General features: G+C 37.3%; 1 protein-coding gene across 1 annotated transcript in view; it reads left to right on the top strand.

Annotated features, from left to right (window-relative positions):
* The window catches only part of Thsd7a (thrombospondin type 1 domain containing 7A), a 438,249-nt gene that overhangs the window by 231,024 nt on the left and 183,204 nt on the right, over positions 1-24,021 (top strand). Inside the window, exon 4 of the mRNA NM_001191970.2 lies at positions 1,556-1,737. Coding sequence (NP_001178899.2) covers positions 1,556-1,737 — 182 coding nt within the window. The remainder of the gene's footprint in view (positions 1-1,555; positions 1,738-24,021) is intronic.

Below are 24,021 nucleotides of genomic sequence, written 5' to 3'. Positions count from 1 at the left end.
CATGAAGCTTTCTACCGCACTTTGGAATAATCCAGTCTGCGCATACAACAAGGACTAACAAATCCTGGAGGTATTACTAACTATGGTGGTTCTTCTTATTTAGGAGTTGAAGGACCCTGTCCAGAGTTCTAGGATGTTGTTTCTCCCAGCAGTTTCTTCTGTTTCTTTGTTTGTTTGTTTTTGTTTTTGTTTTTGTCTAACAGTGGTGCCTCACTTTTTAATCTTTTCAATTTTCATGTAGCACTAATAAAATAAGCAGATATTGCCGGTGGTCTTTATCGTCTCCATTTCCTAAAGAAGCACTTTCCTTAGAATATATCAAGTGAAAGTCTGTTTGTATTGCAGGACTCCTTAAATGATTTAAATTAGAGCACCTTCTAGGTTTTTTTCTTTTAATTTCCTTCTAACTCCCACAGGAAACTAGTTCTTTGCTTTTACTTTGTCTGTCCCCTATTCCTATAACCAACCATCAATGATCCATGTTTCTAGAAATGCCCTTTCTTCTTAAACAAGTGAGTGCCCTTTCTTGATGTCTCCATCCCACAACTCTACAGTATCAAAACCCCACCTGTAAAAATGAAAATGGGAAGCAATCTCATCTTCACAGGCAAATTACTCACCATTGACAGAGCCAAGCACCCGGAACAGACATCTGAGGGCACCTTTAACCTTTCTGTCTAATTGAGATAAGCACATCCATTTATATCTATGTTAGCTATTAATCGGATCCATGGGGAAGTGCCTGGGTTAGACTGACAAAGTGCTACTTGAACCATTTCCTCTGGGCTTTTAAGGTATCTGTTTTCCTAGAGGTGGGAAAATGCCATCATTTTCTATTGTTGGTGACATGAGGAAATGCTTCCCTGTGTGTCTCCTTCTAGAGAAAGTAAGGCTGACAAGCTCAATATTCCTTTCACATAATAATCTTGAGTGGAGCTCTGAAAATCAGTGTTGCTCTACTAATGGCATAGTCAGCTCTTCCCATCATTCCCTGGTATTCATCCGGAGTTCTGGGCTCTACAGAGCATGCGCATGAAAATGCTCTGATTCCTGACGGTAACGAGAAAGTTCTGAATTGCTGTTATATTTTTAAATCCTAGCATGCAATTATGACTTTGCTCCGATATATAATACGCAATTTTCATGCATTTTATTAAAAGCAAAACAAGTGTTCAGGCTCATCATCACTTAGAATGTTTGGCGTTCTCAGATACAGCCTTCCTTTGTTTATAAGCATCAAGAAAGGGCGAGCTTGAGTTCAGTTTAATTGCACATAAAATTTAATGTTTTCAGCATTATGTTCTTATTTCATAAAATATTGATAAGTAACTTCCAGTAGTTGCAATTAAAACAGGCTTGCTCTGCATTTAACCCCTCTAAAGAGGGCCCAACTGAGGACAATGAAGTAACTGGAACTGAATCAGTCTTCATCAGACTGGGGGGTCTATACTGGATCCAGAGGAAAAGGTTTAAGTTTCAGAAGAAAACCAGAAAAGAGTGGAGAAACATTTTCCTGAATAAACACCTTTGCCACCGCGGCATTCTCCTCATCTAGGTATGGCTGGAGAACTACAGAATGGACAGAGTGCCACGTGGACCCTTTGCTTAGTCAGCAGGACAAGAGGCGTGCCAACCAGACAGCCCTCTGTGGGGGTGGTGTCCAGACCCGGGAAATATACTGCATACAGACCAACGACATCTTGCTCTCCCATATAAATACACAGAAGGACAAAGAAGGTAGGTGATACTCCTTAAATGGCTGACTCATAAAGAGTGAGCAGGTATATTCCCTTGAGGAAGGTAGACAGGCCATGGGAGTAGGAAGAGCCCCTAACATTCACATCGTGGTTGGAGTCCAAGCCAGCTAAAGAGCAACCTATATGAGAGTACGTAAGAAACGTAATACAGCTCTGGATTTAGCCAGGCTTAATTCATAGACAGGTCTATTTAAAACAATAGTATAAGTTTCCTGAATCAGCATTTAGAAGGAATAATTAGTTATAAAACTAACATGAAATTGATTTTGTAAGTATACACATATAGCACAAATATATAAAATAAAAATAATGGATAGGAAGTTTACAAGCAACATTTTGAAAAATTCTCACTTTTATAAAATATGGCTAAGAATAAGCTAGTGAGGATACTAAAATTATATATATTGGGGTTTTATTGATGCTATTTTGTTACATATAGTATATGTAATTTGTTATTTGTATATTATACAGACTGAGCATATAAGCATATCTGTATCTCTCTTTTTCTCTTTCTCTCTCTATCAATCTATCTCTCTATGCCTCCCAACTCTATAACTAAAACATGCTCAGGTTATATAATGTTACTTGGATATATATGGTTTCAGAGCTGAACAGTGTTTGGGGGTTCTTCCCTATAGAACACTATTTCTCTTGCTCTTGACTTTACTTACCTGGAGTTCATTGTCTAGGGTGAATCATCAATGGTATATCTCCCTTCTATGTTAGCATGCCCACTGATCCTGTCCTTGTTCAGGACCTGTTTAGGCAGCTGTATAGATGGGATTTCCTGGGTGAAGTTTCTCTGGCCTCTCTAGGAGACAATTTTTCACAGCAAAATTTTCTTCCTCTGACTCTTACAATCTTCCCACTTACTCTTCTGCTATGATCTCTGAACTTTAGACACAAGAATGCCCATGACTTGTACTGGAATCCTGCCAAATATGTGAGGCTAGTGAAGGAATTGATCTTGGAGGAGAGCCTCCAACCACAACTTTAATAAACCAGCATAATTCCTGACTACATTACAAATACTTTTATTTATATGCTCAGATAACTATAGGGCTCGCCCTCATTTTATTATTGTTATTATTTTTAATTTCAGTTTAAGGGCTCGATGGATATGTATGCAAAAGAGCAAGTGTATTCAAAATGGCCTGGCTGACATTGAAGCCCCATCATTCTAGGCTCAAGTTTATACTGAGAACTTTTCTTCTTCCACTCCCATTATCTGAGTACAGACAAAACTTCCAGGACTAATCAATTCAACATTTCTTTATTTAAAAAATGATTTATTTATTTATTATTTATAAGTACACTGTAGCTATCTTCAGACACAGCAGAAGAGGGCATCAGATCTCATTACAGATGGTTGTGAGCCACAATGTGGTTTGATGGGATTTGAACTCTAGACCTCTGAAAGAGCCGTCAGTGCTGTTAACCACTGAGTCATCTCTTCGGCCCACCAATTCAACATTTCTTATTGGATATCAACAAACTGGATATCACTGAAGATCCAAAGATATACAAAATAGTGAGCATAAATATATGAATATAGATTTCATGTCATAAAATTGTTAAATTCATTAGAATGGTATACAAAACAATAGTTAGAATACACTGAGATAACCTGAAAACTGTGTTTTGGAAAAACTAGTGACAATGGCACCTGAGCAGAATAATGACTAACCAGCTACTTAGAGAAGAGATAGAGAGGCTGGGGAGCATAGGAGTTTCTTCAGGAAAAGAGAGTAAAGTGTGTATTAAGGCACAGCAATGAAGGAAAGTCAGAACCAAGGGACACACAGAATACGGTATATTTGACAACTGTGAATAGAAGAGACCTTCTTCCAAAGTGTGTAGGTTGAGAAATGGAAAAACAAAAACAAAAACTAGAATATTTAGGGAAGAATTCTGAATGAGAATAATCAAGAAAAAAAGAGTCAAGGAAAACACAGACAGAGAAATACATGCTTTTTCAAACAAAGAGTGGCTCCCCTGCCTCAGCAAAAAGAAGCCATGTCAGTGACCAAAGATAAGCACTGAAGTTTTGCAACTTTTAAAATTTAATTCAGCATCCAGCAACTTTTCTCAGCAAGTCAGCTCATTTGTGAATATAGCCTAGGAAATATTTTACTACTCATGTACCTTTAGGTTATAAGATGGTAGCATAAAACACAAATGTTAGTACATTAATATTTTCTTGGCCACTTTAATGGCCGCCTTTTTAAAACTTTTAGGTAGATTTGTTACAGCAATTTTTCAGAGTAGTATAATTTCATTGCTCAATGTAGACCAGATCTTAGTTTCTGCATGTCCATTATGTCTTTTAGGTTATTAATTTCAAAAGATCTTGAGAATTCTAAATAGCAATTGGTTATGTTTTAAATCATTTGTTTCAGAGTCCCTCACATGGCTTCCTGCTTCAGTACTGAAGAGAAACAAGAGTAACAAACAGGAACACAGAATATCATTATTAAACCAAAAGACCGACAGGAACACAAAGAGTATCATTGTTAAGATGTATCAGTTAGAAAATAGCAAATGCCAAAGGAAGGTCAATAGATACAAAATTAATGACTTCAGCTAAAATGAATATTTATGACTCTCTGGTGTTAGCTTTTTAGGAATGTGTATTCTTTATATACTAAGAATATTAATAAACCTCCCTGAGTTTTGTTTCTTTTTTTCTGTAAAACAGCTGGTTCTTCTTAAAAGTTACTATTTTTCTTCCTCAAAACATAGAACATGTGACTTCTCCCTTGAAAATGATCCAGTAAAGCAGCATCCCAAGGGTAATGCATGTGGACTACAAATGAGTTGACTGGCGGACAATTAGGCTGTCCTCTGGGATGATTGTTCATAGCCTGTTCTCCTTCAATAGATGTGAAAAGGCCAGATCTCATTTAGAGAGAGAGAGAAAGAGATGGGGGAGGGGGGAAGAGAGATTGATCTTAAATTACCCCCTACAACCAAGCTCCATTAGAATACAATAATCTCAAGAAAACTTGATTGTACTATCATGAACAGTTCAAGCCCTAAGCAATCTATATTGCACATGTTTCAAATCACAAATGCCATACTTTCTTTTGTAGATTCACACTGTGTTTTATAGGAGAGCTGTTTTCACAAGTAACAAGTTGTTTTTAACATCAGTTCATTTTTTTTTCTTTTTTTTTTCCCACGGGCTTATAATTTTTTATTAACTTGAGTATTTCTTATATACATTTCGAGTGTTATTCCCTTTCCCGGTTTCCGGGCAAACATCCCCCTCCCCCCTCCCCTTCCTTATGGGTGTTCCCCTCCCACAGTTCAAATAGAATCATTTGAGTCAAAAATAATCTTTACATACATACATACACACACACACACACACACACAAAGTCTGATATGAAGTTCATGTAAACTTCCTTTATTATTTTAGCAGGTCTCAATATGAAATGGAATGCTAACGAACTTATTGTCATGGAAACAGGACGCTTATCACTTCATCCATTGTTATTTGTATCATTTTTAAGTGAATCAAACCACACTGTCAGAAAAAAACTCTGCCAGCTTTAATTTCCAGAAAATTAAAACATAAATGATAAATATATCCAAATGTTTCATATAATACACTGTAGTACTCAAATTATCATCAGAATATTGTGAAAGCTAGTGGTAGCATCTATGAGCAATAGGAAAAACTGTATCCAAATGAAAATTGTGAGTACCTACATTTAATCCATGTGCTGCTGCTGGTGGTAGGTAACTCTTGAAAATTTGAAAACCTTTCTCTTACAACATCCAGCGAGAAGACTGCTGTATACCTTTAGAGGAAAAACTTGGCAAGCTCCACACTGAGAATTAGATGTGGAAACCCTGACATTTTCTGTTTACCCATCTGATAAGGATTTCAGGCAGCTTTAAATGGTGGCCAGCATTTAATGGTACCAAGGCAAAATTGACCCTAGTTGGAGGCTGACAGGTTAGAACGTGTAAGGAGGTAGGCAAGCGTATCTTAGAAAGCTGTTAAAAATATTTCTAACTGGGCACTGATCATTGGATGCGTGGGAACAAATTGATTTTAAGTACAATAACCCAGGGATTCTTCCAATGGTCTCATGTGTCATGGAAGTTAATATAACATCATTGTAGGTGTAGATTACAGGAAAGAATAATCACTGATATATAAAGTTTGACAACGAACACTTTTATTGAGAGAAATTAAACATTCATAATTTTTTTGCATTCTGCTTTGTGCTTGAGTAAGCCTAATGTGGTGTACTGAAACAGAAATAAAAGGCATGGTATCTACCTTTTGGAACCAGACTTGCACTGTGGACAAGGTACAATGAAGTTATAGGATAGTGTAAACACAAGTAAACTCTGAAAAGTCAGATTATTCTTGCCAGTGAGTCCTCTGGAGGGAACAGAAACAGGATTGCCACTCTCTGCCGTCCCCTCATGAATACAGAAAGAGAACTGAGATGCTGAAACTGTTCATCCAAAGGGAAGGGACAAATGCAAATAAGAACTCACCTGGTGGGAATTAAATTAAGGGGGTTAGTATTTTACCTGGAGGGGAATTTTGGGACTTTTTATGGGAGGAAGAGCCCATGTGTGAGATTTCAGAAAGTAGTCAAACAAAAATGCAATCCAAGGAAACCTGTGTTGGAGAAGTTCCAAAGTCAGCTAAACATGCAAACAATGACACCATGCCTCTGGCTTAGGACACGTGCTCAGCGCATTTACAGCCACCGCTGAAAAATGATACAATTTGTATGAAAAATGACTGCTCAGATGTTTAATGGATTTTTCTCTTTAAAACCCTCTATCACAGTCACACTCGGTCTGCCCATCGCCTATCAAGGAGAACTAATGCCACCTCTGAATTTGAATAGAGTTGTTCGATCAAATGATGAATCAATGTTAATGTATTTTGACCAGTTTGGGCACTTAAAATTCTGTCTTTGTTTTAAAAGTAGTTGAACATTTAAAAACACATTTATTCTCTCTCGGAGTTATAGTAGCTGGCTTGACTGTATTAAGTACTTTCATCTTCGAGGTGACCTTCAAAGGAAACTTAGAACCCCAAAAAGCTGGGATTTTGGCTCTACCTTTCCTTGTGTTCTTTTCCATGTCATTTAACTTTATTTTTCTCAATGGACATTCTTATAAGTAGCTCTTGAATTCCATTTCCAGCAGGATGACTGACTACATTATCTGGAAATCATCTTTTCAAAACTACTAGGCACCCAAGATACAATGTCTTTCAAATGCTTTTAAGGGCCAATGCAAAGCCTTGATTAAGGAATTCCCAGAACAAACCAGCAAAGATATGCTGATGCTTTCTGTGGTTGTTCTAGGGTGGGAAATGGGGTAGTTTGAGGGTTATGCATAATGGTGACTTAGGGGCAGTGAAATGGAGAAGCAGCATGACCCAGAAATAGCACAGCTGCTGTGTCATCTAATGAGGTTAGAGCTCTGAGCGCTTCTGGAATCCCAGCTTCCCTTTCAGGGAGCTGACAGCATAGCAGGTCAGCCTTAGCCTCAAGTTGGGAACATGACCTTGTCTGAAGAGACATGGTGATAAGCCTGTACTCAGGCTAGTTTCACTTCCAAACTGATGGTCACCTTGGGAGTCCTTGGTGGAGAAATAACGTCGGGAAATAAGATAACAAATGGTACCACCTGGGGGGATAAAAGCAAAGGTTAAAATCATTAAAGAACATGTCTAAAGACAGCACAAGACATCTACAGTAAGTGTACCAACCACGACCACACATTTCTAATTCTGTGAAGAATATCATGGACGTCCACATTATTCTGAATTTGTAAATTACCTTTGGTAGTATGATCCTTATTCCAATAGTAATTCTGCAAGTCCATGAACATGGGTGGCCTATCCATCTTCTAGTGTTTTTCTCTTCTTCAGAGATTTAAAGTTTTCATTGTAGAGGTCTTTCACTTCATGGTCACAGTTGTTCCTAGAATTTTTTTTCAGCTACTATAAATAGTGTTTCTGTCATCTCTTTCTCAGTACATTTATTATGGTACATACGTTGATTTTGTATACTGCCACTGCTAAAACTGTAAATCATTTCTCAAAAATTTCTGGGAATTGATTTTGTATACTGTGTTTAATATGCTTGCAAAGAGGGATAATATGACTTATTCTTTTCCTGTTTGTATCTCTTTAATTTCCTTCTCTTGCCTTCATACTTTTCTAAGGCTTCCAGAACTGTATCTAGAGTGGAATAGTAGACATTCCTGTCCCCGTCCTGGTATTCTTTCACATTTTTCTTTATTTAAGATGATGGTTTTTATGTGTTTGTCATATGTAGTCTTTATTAAGGTGAGGTATATTTCCTGTAATCCCATTCTTTCCAGAATTTTTGTCATGAGAGCATGTTGAATTTTTGTCAAAGACCTTTCCTACACCTATCAAAATATGTATGTGATTTTTGTCTTTACATTCATTTTTAGTATATAAAATATTATCAGATTATGTGTATATGTCAAACCATCCTAATAACTTCCTAGTAAAGCTAACTTGATTGTGGCTTTGTGGCTTTCTGTGTGTGTCTGTCTGTGTGTGTGTGTGCATGTGCGTGCGTGCGTGCGTGCGTTTGTGTGTGTGTGTGTGTGTGTGTGTGTGTGTGTGTGTGTGTATGTGTGTGTGATATGCTGATATTCAGCTTTTGAGTATTTGTAATTTTTCTTTGTTGCTGATATAATTTTTATGAGGCTTTGGCCTGAAAGCAATAGTAGCTTCGTGGAAGGTGCTTGAAAATAATTCATTTTTGTTCTACTGTTTAGAATAATTTGAGAAGTATTTGTTGATTGGGATTCTGGATTAATGAAGCCATAACTACTACTGCTGCAAAATAGATCAAGTAGTGCATTGTATTTAGTAATGTAATTAATGATGCTATGTTTGTTTAGAAAATCCAACTGAAAGCTTTATCTACTAAGGAAATAACATAATTAGAAGAATAAATGACTAGATCAATTAAATGATGTTCTTTAATGGTCATAATTTCCCAAAATTTTGAGCAGTATCTCTAGAGTACAATATTATATTTGCAAATATAAGACTCAATAGAATTATAGTCTAATGGTGCTTTCAAGTGATTAACTCTTTTAAATTAAAGGAATGAAACAGCAAAATATTATAACCATCTCCTACCTGTTCCACTCTCTCATTCCTGTTTCAAGCTTCAATTTTAGCATATATGTACACAATTATAAGTATAAATGCCACTGGTCAAAAAATTATAGAGACATTAAAAAGTAGTTATATTCACATGCTTCTTGAACAATATTGCCCATGATACTGTAACAGAATATATGGAAAACATTAAGATATAAGTATAAAACATATTAGGTGATAATTTCATTTGTTAAGAAGCTAGGAAAATACATTATTTTCAGCAATGCGAGTTTATTGCAATATTTATAAACGTCTAAATTTAAATCCCTAACACTCACTATAAAATAATAGTTATAATATTTATGATGATTGATCATATTTATTAGGACTCTTAGTTAGTTGTGTGCTTGATTCAAAAAGCATTTGCTAATTCAGGGAAGAAGCAGGTGGAATTGGGTACTTGACCTTGAACTCATTCCATGTCTGTTCTCTTAAGTATTTCTTTTCTGCACCTATGAAGTCAACAGTTCAGGTTTTATTTCTTGGCATTCTTTCATATGCTCAATAGATTGTAGTTGAACAACTATACTAATTTTCTTTTCTTTCATTATTTTTTATTTACATTTCAAATGTTATACCCTTTCCTGATTTCCATTCCTACAACTCCCCATCCCATCCCTCCTCCCCCTGCTTCTATGAGGGTGCTCTCCTGCACACTCACCCACCTACCCACTCCTTCCTGCCTCCCCACTCTGGCATTCCCCTACATTGGGGCATCGAGCCCTCACAGGATTAAGGGCCTCTCCTCCCATTGATGCCCAACAAGGCCATCCTCTGCTATATATGCAGCTAAATTTATTGTCTCTCCATGTGTACTCTTTAGTTGATGGTTTAGTTCCTGGGAGCTCTGGAGGATCTGGTTGGTTTATATTATTGTTCTTCCTGTGAGGTTTCAAATCCCTTCAGCTCCTTCAGTCCTTTCTCTATCTTCTCCATTGGAGATGCTGTTCTCAGTCTAATGGTTAGCTATGAGCATCCACCTCTGTATTTGTCAGTCTCTGGCAGAGCCTCTCAGGAGACAGGTCTATGAGGCTCCTATCAGCATGCACTTCTTATCATCTGCAATATTTTCTGGGTTTGCTGAGTATATATAGGATGGATCCAAATGGGACAGTCTTTGGATGGCTTTTCCTTCAGTCTCTGCTCTATAATTTGTCTCCATATTTCCACCTGTGAGTATTTTGTTCCCCCTTTTAAGAATAACTGAAAGATCCACACTTTGGTCTTCCTTCTTCTTGAGCTTCATATGATCTATGAATTGTATCTTAGGTATTCTGAGCTTTGTGGCTAATATCCACTTATCAATGAGTGTATAGGCACAGAAACAGTATCCAAATTAACAATATCAGAAATGAAAATGAAGACATAACAACAGAATCTGAGGAGATTGAAAAATTCATCAGATCCTTCTATGAAAGCTTTTACTCAACAAAACTGGAAAAATTGGAGGAAATGGACAATTATCTAGACAGATACCAGGTACCAGAGTTAAATCAGGATCATATAAACCATCTAAACAGTGCCATATCCCCTAAAGAAATAGAAGCAGTCATTAAAATCTCCCAATCTAAAAAAGCCAAGAACCAGATAGATGGGTTTAGTGCAGATTCTATCAGACCTTTAAAAAAGACCTAATACCAATACTCTTCAAACTATTCCACAAAACAGAAACAGAAGAAACACTACCCAATTTGTCCTATGAAGCCACAATTATGCCTACATATAAACTACACAGAGTCCAACAAAGAAAGAGAACTTCAGACCAATTTCCCTTGTGAATATGGGTGTAAATATACTCAATACAATTCTTGTAAATTGATTCCAAGAACACATCAAAATGATCATCCATCGTGATCAAGTAGGCTTTATCCCAGGGATCCACAGATGGTTCAATATATGGAAATCTATCAAAGTAATCCAGTATATAAACAAACTCAAAGGAAAAGAAAAAACATGCTCATCTTATTAGATGCTTTATTTGACAAAATTTAATACCTCTTCATGCTAAAAGTCTTGGAAAGTTCAGGAATTCAAGGCCCAAAAGCAATATACAGCAAATGAGTGGCCAACATCAAGATAAATGGTTAGAAAATTGAAGCAATACCACTAAAATCAGGGACTAGACAAGGCTTTTGACTCTCTCCCTACCTAATCAATATAGCACCAGAAGTCTTAGAAGTCTAAGCTGGAGCAATGAGACAACAAAAGGAATACAGCTCTTCAGTCACACCAAAGTTTGACATGGTGAAGATAGAATTTTTCAAAAACAGACTTAATCCTTGTCATCAGAAATCTTAAATCTTGATACTATTGCATTTACAGCTTTATCTACTTGAAGTTCAGAACTTCACATGGGAAGTTTCTATTGGCATGCCTGTTTAGGTCTTCACATGTAACTTCTCGGAGTGCTGCACTGCACCCTAACCTTCCAAAAGATAGTCCACATTAGTTAATTTCTTTGCTGTGATAAAATACCTATACAGAAACTACTCAAGGGAGAAAAGATTTATTCTACTATACAGTTTGAGGTGAGGCCCAAAATGGTTGGAAGGCATGACAATTGAAGCATGAGGCTGCTGAACACACTGCTTCCAGTCAGGAAATAGCCTTCTATTTTTTATCCAGTACAGAACTCCGGCCCATAAATAGGTACCTCCTAGAGTTAAGGTGGATCTTCATATCTCAAATAAAACTATCCCCACAAAGAATATTAACTATCTACATAAACACTCAAAAAAAAAACTAACCCAGAGAACTCTCTGAGCTAATTCTATATCTTGTCAAGTTGATAATCAATGTTAACCCACACAAGGACTTATTTATCAAGTAAATGATTGCTCTCAACTGCTTACACCCTCAAGGTAGAGTTCAAGAATCACCTGTATACTTAAAAAAAGTACAAATCCCCGAGGTTGCTCACTGACTTTTTTGTGTGTTGGATTATGGTAACCATAATAATGATTCACTTCTGAAAACTAATGGCTAAGAATTGGGAAGGATTGAGAATGTGGAGGAGAACCCAGGGCTGAGTTCCAAAGCTGATATAATGTATATGATTTTCTAGTCATTTAAGAAAACAGTGATTGAAGCCACTCAGGATTTACAGAGGTGGAGAGACCCAACATGTGAAGGACCTAACCTTAAACTTCTGATGTGTGTCTCAATGAACCTTGCTTTAATTCTAACACTTCTATGGGCCTTTGTACATGGACAATCACAATTGCATGTACAAGAGAATGACTAAGATGAAAAACAAGAGAACAATATATATGTCCAGAAAAGCCTTCACCCTATGCTTCTTACAAGAGAGAAAGCAGGGTTGAAAAGAGTCAACTGCTTGTTTTCAGAGGTGAGGCTGTCTAATCTGTACTCACTGAATCCTGTTTCAGATCACTTGGCTCTTCTATAAAAATCTGTTATATAATTAAACAACCCCATAACTCCTAAGGAAATAGAAGCAGTCATTAAAGGTCTCCCAACCAAAAAGAGCCCAGGTCCAGATGGGTTTAATACAGAATTCTATCTTCATAGAAGACCTCATACCAATATTATCCAAACTATTCCACAAAATTGAAACAGATGGAGCCCTACCGAATTCCTTCTATGAAGCCACAATTACTCTTATACCTAAACCACACAAGACCCAACAAAGAAAGAGAACTTCAGACCAATTTCCCTTATGAATATTGACGCAAAAATACTCAATAAAATTCTGGCAAACTGAATCCAAGAGCACATCAAAACAATCATCCACCATGATCAAGTAGGCTTCATCCCAGGCATGCAGGGATGGTTTAATATACGGAAAACCATCAACGTGATCCATTATATAAACAAACTGAAAGAACAAAACCGCATGATGATTTCATTAGATGCTGAGAAAGCATTTGACAAAATTCCACAAATTGATCCATGCTTATCACCCTGTACAAAGCTTAAGTCCAAGTGGATCAAGGACCTCCACATCAAACCAGATACACTCAAACTAATAGAAGAAAAACTAGGGCAGCATCTCGAACACATGGGCACTGGAAAAAATTTCCTGAATAAAACACCAATGGCTTATGCTCTAAGATCAAGAATCGACAAATGGGATCTCATAAAACTGCAAAGTTTCTGTAAGGCAAAGGACACTGTGGCTAGGACAAAATGGCAACCAACAGATTGGGAAAAGATCTTTACCAATCCTACAACAGATAGAGGCCTTATATCCAAAATATACAAAGAACTCAAGAAGTTAGACTGCAGGGAGTCAAATAACCCTATTAAAAATGGGGTTCAGAACTAAACAAAGAATTCACAGCTGAGGAATGCTGAATGGCTGAGAAACACCTAAAGAAATGTTCAACATCTTTAGTCATAAGGGAAATGCAAATTAAAACAACCCTGAGATTTCACCTCACACCAGTGAGAATGGCTAAGATCAAAAACTCAGGTGACAACAAATGCTGGTGAGGATGTGGAGAAAGAGGAACACTCCTCCATTGTTGGTGGGATTGCAGACTGGTACAACCATTCTGGAAATCATTCTGGAGGTTCCTCAGAAAATTGGACATTGAACTACCTGAGGATCCAGCTATACTTCTCTTGGGCATATACCCACAAGGTGCCCCAACATGTAAAAAAGACACGTGCTCCACTATGTTCATAGCAGCCTTATTTATAATAGCCAGAAGCTGGAAAGAACCCAGATGCCCTTCAACAGAGGAATGGATACAGAAAATGTGGTACATCTACACAATGGAATATTACTCAGCTATCAAAAACAATGCCTTTATGAAATTCATAGGCAAATGGTTGGAATTGGAAAATATCATCCTGAGTGAGGTAACCCAATCACAGAAAAACACACATGGTATGCACTCATTGATAAGTGGCTATTAGCCCAAATGCTTGAATTACCCTAGATGCATAGAACACATGAAACTCAGGACGGATGATCAAAATGTGAATGCTTCACTCCTTCTTTAAAAGGAGGAAAAGAATACCCTTGGCAGGGAAGAGAGAAGCAAAGATTAAAACAGAGACAGAAGAAACACCCATTCAGAGCCTGCCCCACATGTGTCCCATACATATACAGCCACCCAATTAGACAAGATGGATGAAGCAAAGAAGTGCAGGCTGACAGGAACTGGATGAAGATCTCTCCTGAGAGACACAGACAGAATACAGCAAATACAGAGGCGAATGCCAGCAGCAAACCACTGAACTGAGAATAGGACCCCCGTTGAAGGAATCAGAGAAAGAACTGGAAGAGCTTGAAGGGGCTCGAGACTCCTTATGAACAACAATGCCCAGCAACTAGAGCTTCCTGGGACTAAGCCACTACCTAAAGACTATACATGGACTGACCCTGGACTCTGACCTCATAGGTAGCAATGAATATCCTAGTAAGATCACCAGTGTAAGTGAAAGCCCTTGGTCCTGCTAAGACTGTACCCCAAGTGAACGTGATTGTTGGGTGGATGGCGGCAATGGGGGGAGGGTGGGGAGGGGAACAGTCATAAAGAAGGGGAGGGGGAGGGATTAGGGGGATGTTTGACCAGAAACCGGGAAAGGGAATAACATTCGAAATGTAAATAAGAAATACTCAAGTTAATAAAAAAAATCTGTTATATGTTGCTGGGAAATTTGGGGATGACAATGTGTTTTCATTGTACATCAGCCCTATTTCCTGAGATGGAAAGAATCCACACCTGTTAGTACAGGACCTTTCGTTAATAGTAAAAAGATGGGGGATCAAATTTCTCCTCCCATGACTTGATCAACTGGGGCTGCTTTGTATTCATTTTGTAACCCTTAAGCATTATTTTCTGGCGTGTGTTGTAGATGACTGATAGCACCAGAAGGAGTCCTGAAACTAGCTCTCAGGGATGTGCACTGGAGAATGAATAGCATTTCTTTCAGAGGCACACTCCTGTGATGTAAGGATGTAAAAGAAATGGTTTGTGGCTGGCACTAGCTGTTCACTGCCTTGCTAATGATTACTCAATAGGGAGTAGGTACTCTCTCCAGTGTTAACCGAGGAGTACAAACTACATTGTGGAACTCATTAATATTTATTCCTTCTAAAAGCAATGGGCAATAAAAAGGGAAATAAACTAGGGAGAATAGCAATGGGGAGAGGAAGCCATGACAACAGATTCATCTTGGAAAGGTTTCACCATTTATTGCACACACACAAAAAAGCCCCATTCAAAACGCAAGGATCCATATTATTATATTATTAGTCTGGAGCCCAGTAAAATGGCCACTATTACACAGAGTCATTTTTAATACATATGTGTGGACACAGTGCATTGTATACGAGTATGATGCCATTGGTTTATTAATTAAAAATTAACTATTGAAGACAATACATGACTTTTGAATATAAACATATTTTATAATGATATGCATTTGATGGACTTCTTTATCATCTTATATCTTTGGACTCAGCAAAGCTGCATGGCCTCAGTGTAATAGTCTGTTCTGTTTATACCCACAAGAAAGAACATAAGCTCTCTTGAAGATGAGGTTCCTGAAACACAGATTACATCTATTATTCTTTCATCATTTACAATGCCTTTACCCACTTTCCTGATTGTTTAACTGTCTGTTCCCACTTTAATAACTATATGATCTTAGATCATCTTCCTTTATTCAAAGTCTATAACCTTCTTATGGTTCTGCAAAAATATCATTTCACTCTATGTAATTACATTCTTTTGCAATTACTTCATGGGTATTCATTTCAAACTCTTAAGATGTTAAGCTTCCAAGAGAGGGCGTAATGCTTTCTCTCCATTATCCTTCTCTATTGTCACCCATACTTCTCCATCAATGTCTGGGTGCTTTTGCTCTTCTGTCATTTGGAAATGGGTTTGAAAAAGGTGGCGAGCTTTCTTCAGTTAGAGCATGTGGACTTACTGGACATCCAATTTGCAGAATATCATCTGGAGTCAAACTATTTGACTCCCTGGCCACTCCTTCATTTGTTTCTCTTTCTTCTGACAAGACTAAATGGTATAACATATTTGATGTCTACCGTCAGGATGTGATTTTATTACATGGAAAATAGATATTATTTTTCATTCATATGTTTGCTTATCTGGTTTAGTTGAGAAAAGGAGAAAATTTTTAAAATAAGAGTTTTGCTCCAAATCTGCATAAAATAAAACAGTAATTGTATGTTGGCCTTGAGAAACCCAGTGACAGATATATTATGCAGAGAGACTTTATAATATGTTGTAAATATGTTGACATACGATTACATTATATATAAAATTATTCCTTTCTTATGAAAGTATAGAAAGCTTTTCCAAAGCTTTCACACTATTATTCTAAAGCAAAAAGGAAATACAGCTAATTTTACTTTTGTAGTTGTTGGAGACAGAATAATTGCAGTTTTCCTTCCTTTGTGAGTCACTGTTTGAGAAGTTTAAGGAACACAGCATTGCCAAACAGTCATAAAAGAAATGTTTGTAATTGGATTATTTGGTTGCTCTGGAAAGATTATCTTCACCTTTAGCCCACACGTTCTGTCACACAGAACCCTTGGGGTTCTAAAATCTCTGTATCCAGGAAGCATTATGACTGTAAACCTTAGCTCTTATTAACAGAAATTTATAGTTGAAAGAATGGAAAATATCTGGAAAATAAGTAATTCATGTGTTTCTCCTAGATCTGTTACATGTGGATGACTTGAATTCATTTTGTGCTAACTCCTTTATGTATATCAAGTATACTTTGAAAATAAATGTTCCATTTCAATGAGGAAGATGGTGACTTCTTTCTAGCCTCTAAAAATCTATAATAACAAAGAAGGCAAAGTCACCCATTTGCTGTGGTAGAGGGTGTGTTTCCATAATTATATGACTACATGGTTAATTAGAAAACATTTTTCCCTGACATTCTGAAATAAGAAATGACAAAGCCCAGACTCCAAGCCAGCTTTTTTTATAACTAAATATAACCACTATTCAAAAATATTTGCTTGCCTGTGAATCTGATTCCCTGTAAATGTACAAAGCTAATTAGCTGTTCATAACGTTCTCAAAATTAATATGTTTATAACTAGAAATTGTTATCTAATTCAAGAAATTTACAGAATCATGTGACACCCATTTGAATTTTCCTACTAGTTAAGTATCTTCTCTTGACATTTCTGCTTTGTCTAAAACTACTCATTCAGCAACACTTAAAACCATATCACCTCCCATTTCTGTATTTATTTCCATATAAGGAAGTGGAGAACAGTGGGCATTGGAAAGCGTACCATTAGGAGATTTCTTTTTAATCTGTCTACAATTGCTGCTTGATGGATTCAACTCATTCTTAAGCCATCAATGAGTTATTTTCTCATGAAGAGGGTCTACTATAAAAAATCTACATATTTTTATTGAAGACTATTGTTCTATCTTTAGCATATTGCTCATAGGGAAACCACGATTCATAACTAGTAAAAGGGGACTTGATTCTGTTAGTGTGAAGTCTAGCATGAAAAGCAGTTCACACCAGGTGATGTAGTAAAATGCATCAAGGCAAATTTTCCTTTTAATAATATAAAATGACTGTAACTGATTATTCTTAAAATTAGAAACAGCAGTTCCATAAGTTCTGATATCCTGGCTCAAATAAACACAACGAGATTCAAGACTGGCCTTGAGAGCTTTCTCATTGAGTTGGCTTTTAAAAGTGCCTTAACTCAGTTGCCTTTAGTTCTTTGTGCAGGGATGAGAAGTCTCTTGGACTTTTTTCCCATCCAGTTTGTCGTGTTCATTTGTCCCATCCTTGTTCTGCTTACATTGAACTGTCATGTTAATGAGACTTCATTGGTGTAGCTTCAGATGTTACCAAGTTCCAGATTCTCTGGCTCGTACAATCTTTTTGCCTACTAGTCTGTTTCCTTAAGCTTTAGGTGCAGGCTGTTTTGTAGATGTATTCACTGGGGCTTGGCTCCACAACTCTGCATTCTGATTGGCTCTGGTTTCCTGAGAAAAGCTGGGAGCAGAAAAGCTGTTGTCCTCCCTGGGAAGCACACAGCAATTTGTTCTCGAGTGCCAAATGTTCAGCCCTGAAAACATACAAAGAAATGTTACACAGACTCGATCATTTAAGGATATATATGTATATACAAATACATATAACTCTGCAAAAACAATAAAAAAGAGATTATGAATATGATATGAGAGAGTTTGAAGGGGGAATGGAAAGAAATAAACAAGATATGAAATGAAATTACACTCTTAAAAATAAAACGCAAGGCAAAATTACAAGGGTTGAAAAATTTTTAAAAAAGTACCTTAAATTTTGCCTGATTTTTTCTTCATTTCTGTTATAAGAAATTGTTTCTTGGTCTAGAGAGATGGCTTGGTGATTACGCCAGCTCATTGTTCTTCCAAGGCATCTGGCTTCTGTTTCCAGTACCTATATCAGGTAGCTCGCATCCTGTAACCACAGGCCTATGGAATCTGATGCTTTCTTCTGGCCTTCGAAGAGATGAAATGAAATTGCAGAATAAAACCTCATTCTGGAACACACACACACACACACACACACACACACACGCATGCACACACACACACACACGCACGCACGCACACACACACAAATAAATAGAACATAGAGATGCAGTTTTCAATATTATTTTTGTTAATTTTACAGCAAATATACTAAGATATAATACATTTTTATTATTTAGGCTTAATATAATAAATATTACAATTAATTTTATTAGAAAGGCCCCTTCGAAACAATTTTTACAGCATTGCTAATAAAATAGCAAGAAAGTATAAGTCAAGGAGGGCAAATGAGTGGGCTCAACAGGATATGGCCTAGATGATGCATAGGCCTCCACTAAGCACACAAGTGGAGCACGGTCCACGAGGGGAATTAGAGGACTAGCGCTCGTATATGAAAGTTCTAAGACGTTACAAAGCCATGAGCTTGCATAAAATACCATCTCTCTTCCACGCATGCATCAGTCCGGGGACACATAAAAAGTTTGCCCAGTCAGATGTGCACAAGGCACTAACTCACTGTGCTTGCAATGCCCTCTTCAGAAAGGACAACAGGCAAATTTCTCTCTGACCCTCAAAACCAGAAACTGGTGTTTTTCCTCCATACTAGTTCTTGTTATCTTATGGACACAGTGTTCTTCACAATTATTATAATAATTTTCATATTCATTATTATGAGCTTAGAGTTAGAACCTGTGATGTAAAAGCATGGATTCAGGTGTCAGACTTAAAGCAAACTAATTTAGTTACATAAATATATGTTTGTTTATCATTTTATCCCTAAGACCATGTAAGAATGCTAACTTGTCTATTCTAAGAAATGACATTAGTGTTAATTCTGGGTTCCCCTGGTATGCTTTATAATTTTGCTGTGGCTGGTAACAATCATAATAGATTTGAGGACTTTTAATTTTCTTTGGTGTAAAACTGGCAGGGAGGAAGGAGATAAGACGGATGCTCTGTGCTTTTAGTATGTAAAATACTTTTCTATGTGGTTCACAGTTATTTGCTAATTAGACCATAAACCTAGGAAGTAAGTACCACTATTACTATGGAATATCGAGATGTAAGAGGAGTTAGTAAGTTATATCCCTGAGTGTCAGTCAAGGAAGTCTGAACCTACCTTTTAACTATGGTGCTTCAGACTGGGGATCACTAATAGCTAGCCAATTTGAAACTAAAAACAATAGCAACAACAAAAACAACAAAAAAAATCCGCTCTTCCTCTCCAGATACTAATTTTAGAATGTGTGCCATTAAAAAAAATTCTAATTTAGCATGAAAGCCAAAGATCTCTTAAAGTTATGCCTTTGACAATCCTGAAACATTACATTTAGTTCATGTGTTCCTCTTCTCATGTCTTTATCTGCTGTTGAGTGCTCTGTAAATTATAGGCATGATGCTGCATATTGAAAACAGATGTTAACAGTACAAACAAAATTCTCTGTCACCACATGATCTTGATTGAAAGAACTATATTCTAAATGAATAAACAAGAAAATAACATAGAACCATGTGAATTGTACAGGGGATTAAAATAGGGCTACTAAAGCAAAAGGTACACACAGAAATGAAGTCAAAGTATCTATAAATATGATTACCAACTAATCTTTACCAAAATGCCTTTTAATGATAGCTAGAGACAGAAGACATAAAACATGTAACATAACATGAAATCTAGCAGTAAATATTCAAAAATATCAGCACAACAAACATCTTTGGCTTCTGTTTCCTGCCAAAATTATGTAACTGGAACCAACCCAATAAATACTCTGAAATTTCATGAAATAAGGAAAATAGCTATTTTATATACCAAAAAAATAAGCAGCAAATATTGTACACATTGTGAGCAGAGCTTTACAACTTCACTGGTGTTTTCCTGGAGGTTCTTTATTATTGCAGAGAAGAGATGAAAGGTAAGTGTTGTGTAAGGGTCAGTTAGGCAAAAAAGAAAAAAAAACTATATTTTGTGCTGCTGAAGTGGCTGGGGGAATATCAGGCCAGAACGCAGAACAAGAAGATCTGAAGCAGAATCCAGTTGTCTATAAGTGATTCTCAATAAGTCCTCAGTCAGAGCATAGCTGTGTATGTATAGGAAGAAATCCTTGAGGCACAATGGTGGTGACCTTTGTCTGTAAAACTAAGAACAAAGATACAGTCAGTCCAGTGCTAAAGATATCAGAGTTTGGGCTAAGAAAAAGTGAAGGATACTTGCTGAGTCACTCAGATTAAAGAAAGGACCTGTGTCTGAGAGATCATGGGGATCCAGATAATTGAGACTGCTGGTCCTCCTACAAGGTTGCCCTCCTCCTCAGCTTCCTCCAGCTTTCCCCTGATTCAACCACAGGGGTCAGCAGCTTCTGTCCATTGGTTGGGTGCACAAATCTGCATCTGACTCTTTCAGCTGCTTGTTGGGTCTTTTGGAGAGCAATCATGGAAGGTTCCTTTTTGTGAATGCCCCATAGCTTCAGTAATGGTGTCAGGCCTTGGGGCCTCCCCTTGAGCTGGATCCCACTTTGGCCCTGTTACTGGACCTTCTTTTCCTCAGGCTCTTCTCCATCCCTGCATTTTTTTCAGACAGGAAGAAATGGGTCAGAGTTTTGTCTGTGGGATAACAACACCATCCCTCACTTGATGCCCTGTCTTTCTGCTGCAGGTGGGTTCAATAAGTTCCCTCTCCCCACTGTAGGGAATTTCATCTAGGGTCATCCCTTTGAGTCCTGAGGATCTCTCACTTTCCAGGTCCTCCTGAATTTGTCTGTTTGCATTTTTTCTGCTGGCCCTCAGGGCTTCAGTCTTTTCCCCCACCCAATACCAGACCATGTTCTCCTCTCCCCTCACCCCCATCCCCTTTCCCTCTTCTGTCCCTCCTTCCCTCCCTCCCTCCTCCCTTGTAGTTGCTTTCTTCTCCCTCCCAAGGGGGACTGAGTTATCCTCACTTGGGCCCTTCAGCTTGTTGACATTTTTGGGTTCTGTGGACTTGGGAGGGGAGGAGGTATGGGATATGGAACAGTGGGGGTTGGACCAGGAGGGGAATAAAATCTGGAGTGTAAAAATAAGTAAGTAAATAAATAAGGACCATACTATCTCAGTTAAGGTCAAATTTGAAAGAGAATAGGCCTAAAATGAATGAACTTGACCTTGAAACAATCACTAGGATCCTCCCATAATTTAATGTGCCAAATAAGCTTAATATAAAACCTTATAAAGAAAAGACATCCCCAATACAAAACAACAAGAACAACAAAACACGGAAATTACACAGATACTAGAACAAGTAAACAAGGACTTTTAGAAACACCTGCTGAAAGCTTGTCTTGGCAAAATCATCTGCAAGAATGAGTATGTGGGGGGTATGAGGAGGCACTTAGGAATGTGAACAGACACCATGTTCCAAGTCTCCAACAAACAAACACAGAATGGGGTTAAGGACTGGGGATTGAAAAGCAGATATAAATCTAAGTGATGTGAAAGAAACTAGAAATTACCATGTTTCAATAAACAAAAAAATTATTGATTACCAAAGACAGAGAAATAGATAACATCCAATCTAAAGGAAAGAGATAGGATAGTGAAGGGGACAAAGAAAAAAGACAGTCACTGACTATGGGACCATTTGGATGAGGAATACTTGGTAGTGATATTTTAAAGAGAGACTGGTCTGGCAGAAAACATGTTAGAATAAATAGCATTCAAACTTTATTAAATTTGTGAGGAAAAAATCAGCTTACAGGTCTGTGAAACTCAGTATATCTCAAGAAGGAAGCATACCAAAGCATACAATAATGGGGTGTATGGTACAGCAGTCTAGTAACAAAAAAGAAAAAAAATCAAGGGCAATTCATACATGTGAATGGAGGTAACAAATGAGGGTTGAAATTTTGTCAGAGAAAATGTGACCCTTGAAACAATGGAATATCTGAAAACAAACAAAAACAAAACAAAAACAAAAAATCAAGAGTCAGAATTCTCTATCCAGTGAAAATACTTTTTTATTATAGACTATGGCAAGCTGACTTCTTGAAAGAAATGGCAGCTAAAAACATCTGTTATGAAGTACTTAGGAGCACAGTGAGTGACAATAGAATGTGTAAGTCATATGATCTTACGTAATTTATTATATTTTTCTATGAAAAAAATCAGTGAAATTTACTTGACAGAGTCACGTCCTACAATGGGAATCATGTCAGACACACATCAAATCATCCTTTAATATGGTCTGAAATATCAGGCAAAGCCAGTGATGGAGAATACATTATCCTTCAACAAGAATGCTAGATACCATTCAGAAGTATCTTCCTTGGAGGAGAGGCATGTTCCCTGTGAGAGCTGAGCCTACAGAGCTAAGAGCGCTCTTAGCTCTGTAGTCCTCTAGTTCTCTAGTCTGCTCAGAATATTACTAATTTCTTATGGATCTCTAACTTCCCCCTCCTCCTCTGTTGCAGAGAGCTTCACTCAGCGGAACTAAATCATAGAGTCTTAAGGAAAAACTCACTTCCCATTTTAAATTAGTAGCTCCTCAAATTTGTTTGGTGCCAGGTGGTCAGTACTAAGTCCTGATAAATTAATGTGGCTTCCCATCTGCAGTGCAGCTGAGCCCATTGTAGAATAATTTCCCTGACCTGAGAAACAAGCTGAGAAAACCCATGCCCAAGAGAGAGTGCTATGAGACTTCCAAGAATGGACTCAGAAATGGTCGCAAAATAAAAATTAGCTAAATGCTTTTGATACCAAACTGTTGGTTGTGGATGCATCTCTCAATATTTTCTCAGGGCTTCTTTTCATATGGTATAGTACCCAGTTCCTTAATAAGGCAGTCTATTCTGCCCCATAACCCCAGTGAGTTACTATGCAGACATACTAGTATAATCAATATTAACTATGGAGCTGTCATTTTAACTTTGAGTGACATGAGACACTAGAAATCACAGCCATTCCATTTCTCTGTGAGATATTTGAAAACTCCCAGGATTGCTTTAGGAATAAGTGGGAGGTCTAAGAGCTGAGGGTGTCATGGAGCTTGACACCCTCTCATTGTTAGTATCAGAGGAGAAGCAATTTTAAATACATGGAAACACTGAACTTGAAATATATAATGATAATGATAATACCAATAATACTAATAGAGATTAAGACTAAAGTTGTTAAACTGCAAATGAAGTTTTAGAGATAATTATGATACTTAAATATCATTACAGTAAAACAGGCCTGCTGCAGAAGGACAATTGCAAGTTGAAAACCTTCCAGGGTTATAGAGTGAGACTATATAGAGTATATATTACTGCTCAGAGTACACTATCTTTCTGGCATATGCAAGGTCCTAGGTTAAATCCCCAATACTAAACACAAATGTCTGAGTGTGCGTCCGTGCATGTGTGCGTGTGTATGTGTGTGTGTGTGTGTGTGTGTGTGTGTGTGAATTTTATTATTACAACACAAAACGAAAATGAAAAACAATGGTCAAAGAACAGGTGAGTTTTGAATGATGACAGGCTTGATGTCAACTAAAACATTAACATGAAAGGCACAGAGCTATGTAAAAAGGTAAAATTTTTCATAGTAAATTGTAGGG

This window comes from Rattus norvegicus, chromosome 4, assembly GCF_036323735.1.
Source record: "Rattus norvegicus strain BN/NHsdMcwi chromosome 4, GRCr8, whole genome shotgun sequence".
Taxonomy (NCBI): Eukaryota; Metazoa; Chordata; class Mammalia; order Rodentia; family Muridae; genus Rattus; species Rattus norvegicus.
Note: the sequence above shows the minus strand (reverse complement) of the source record. Positions and strands in the feature narration are given on the sequence as shown.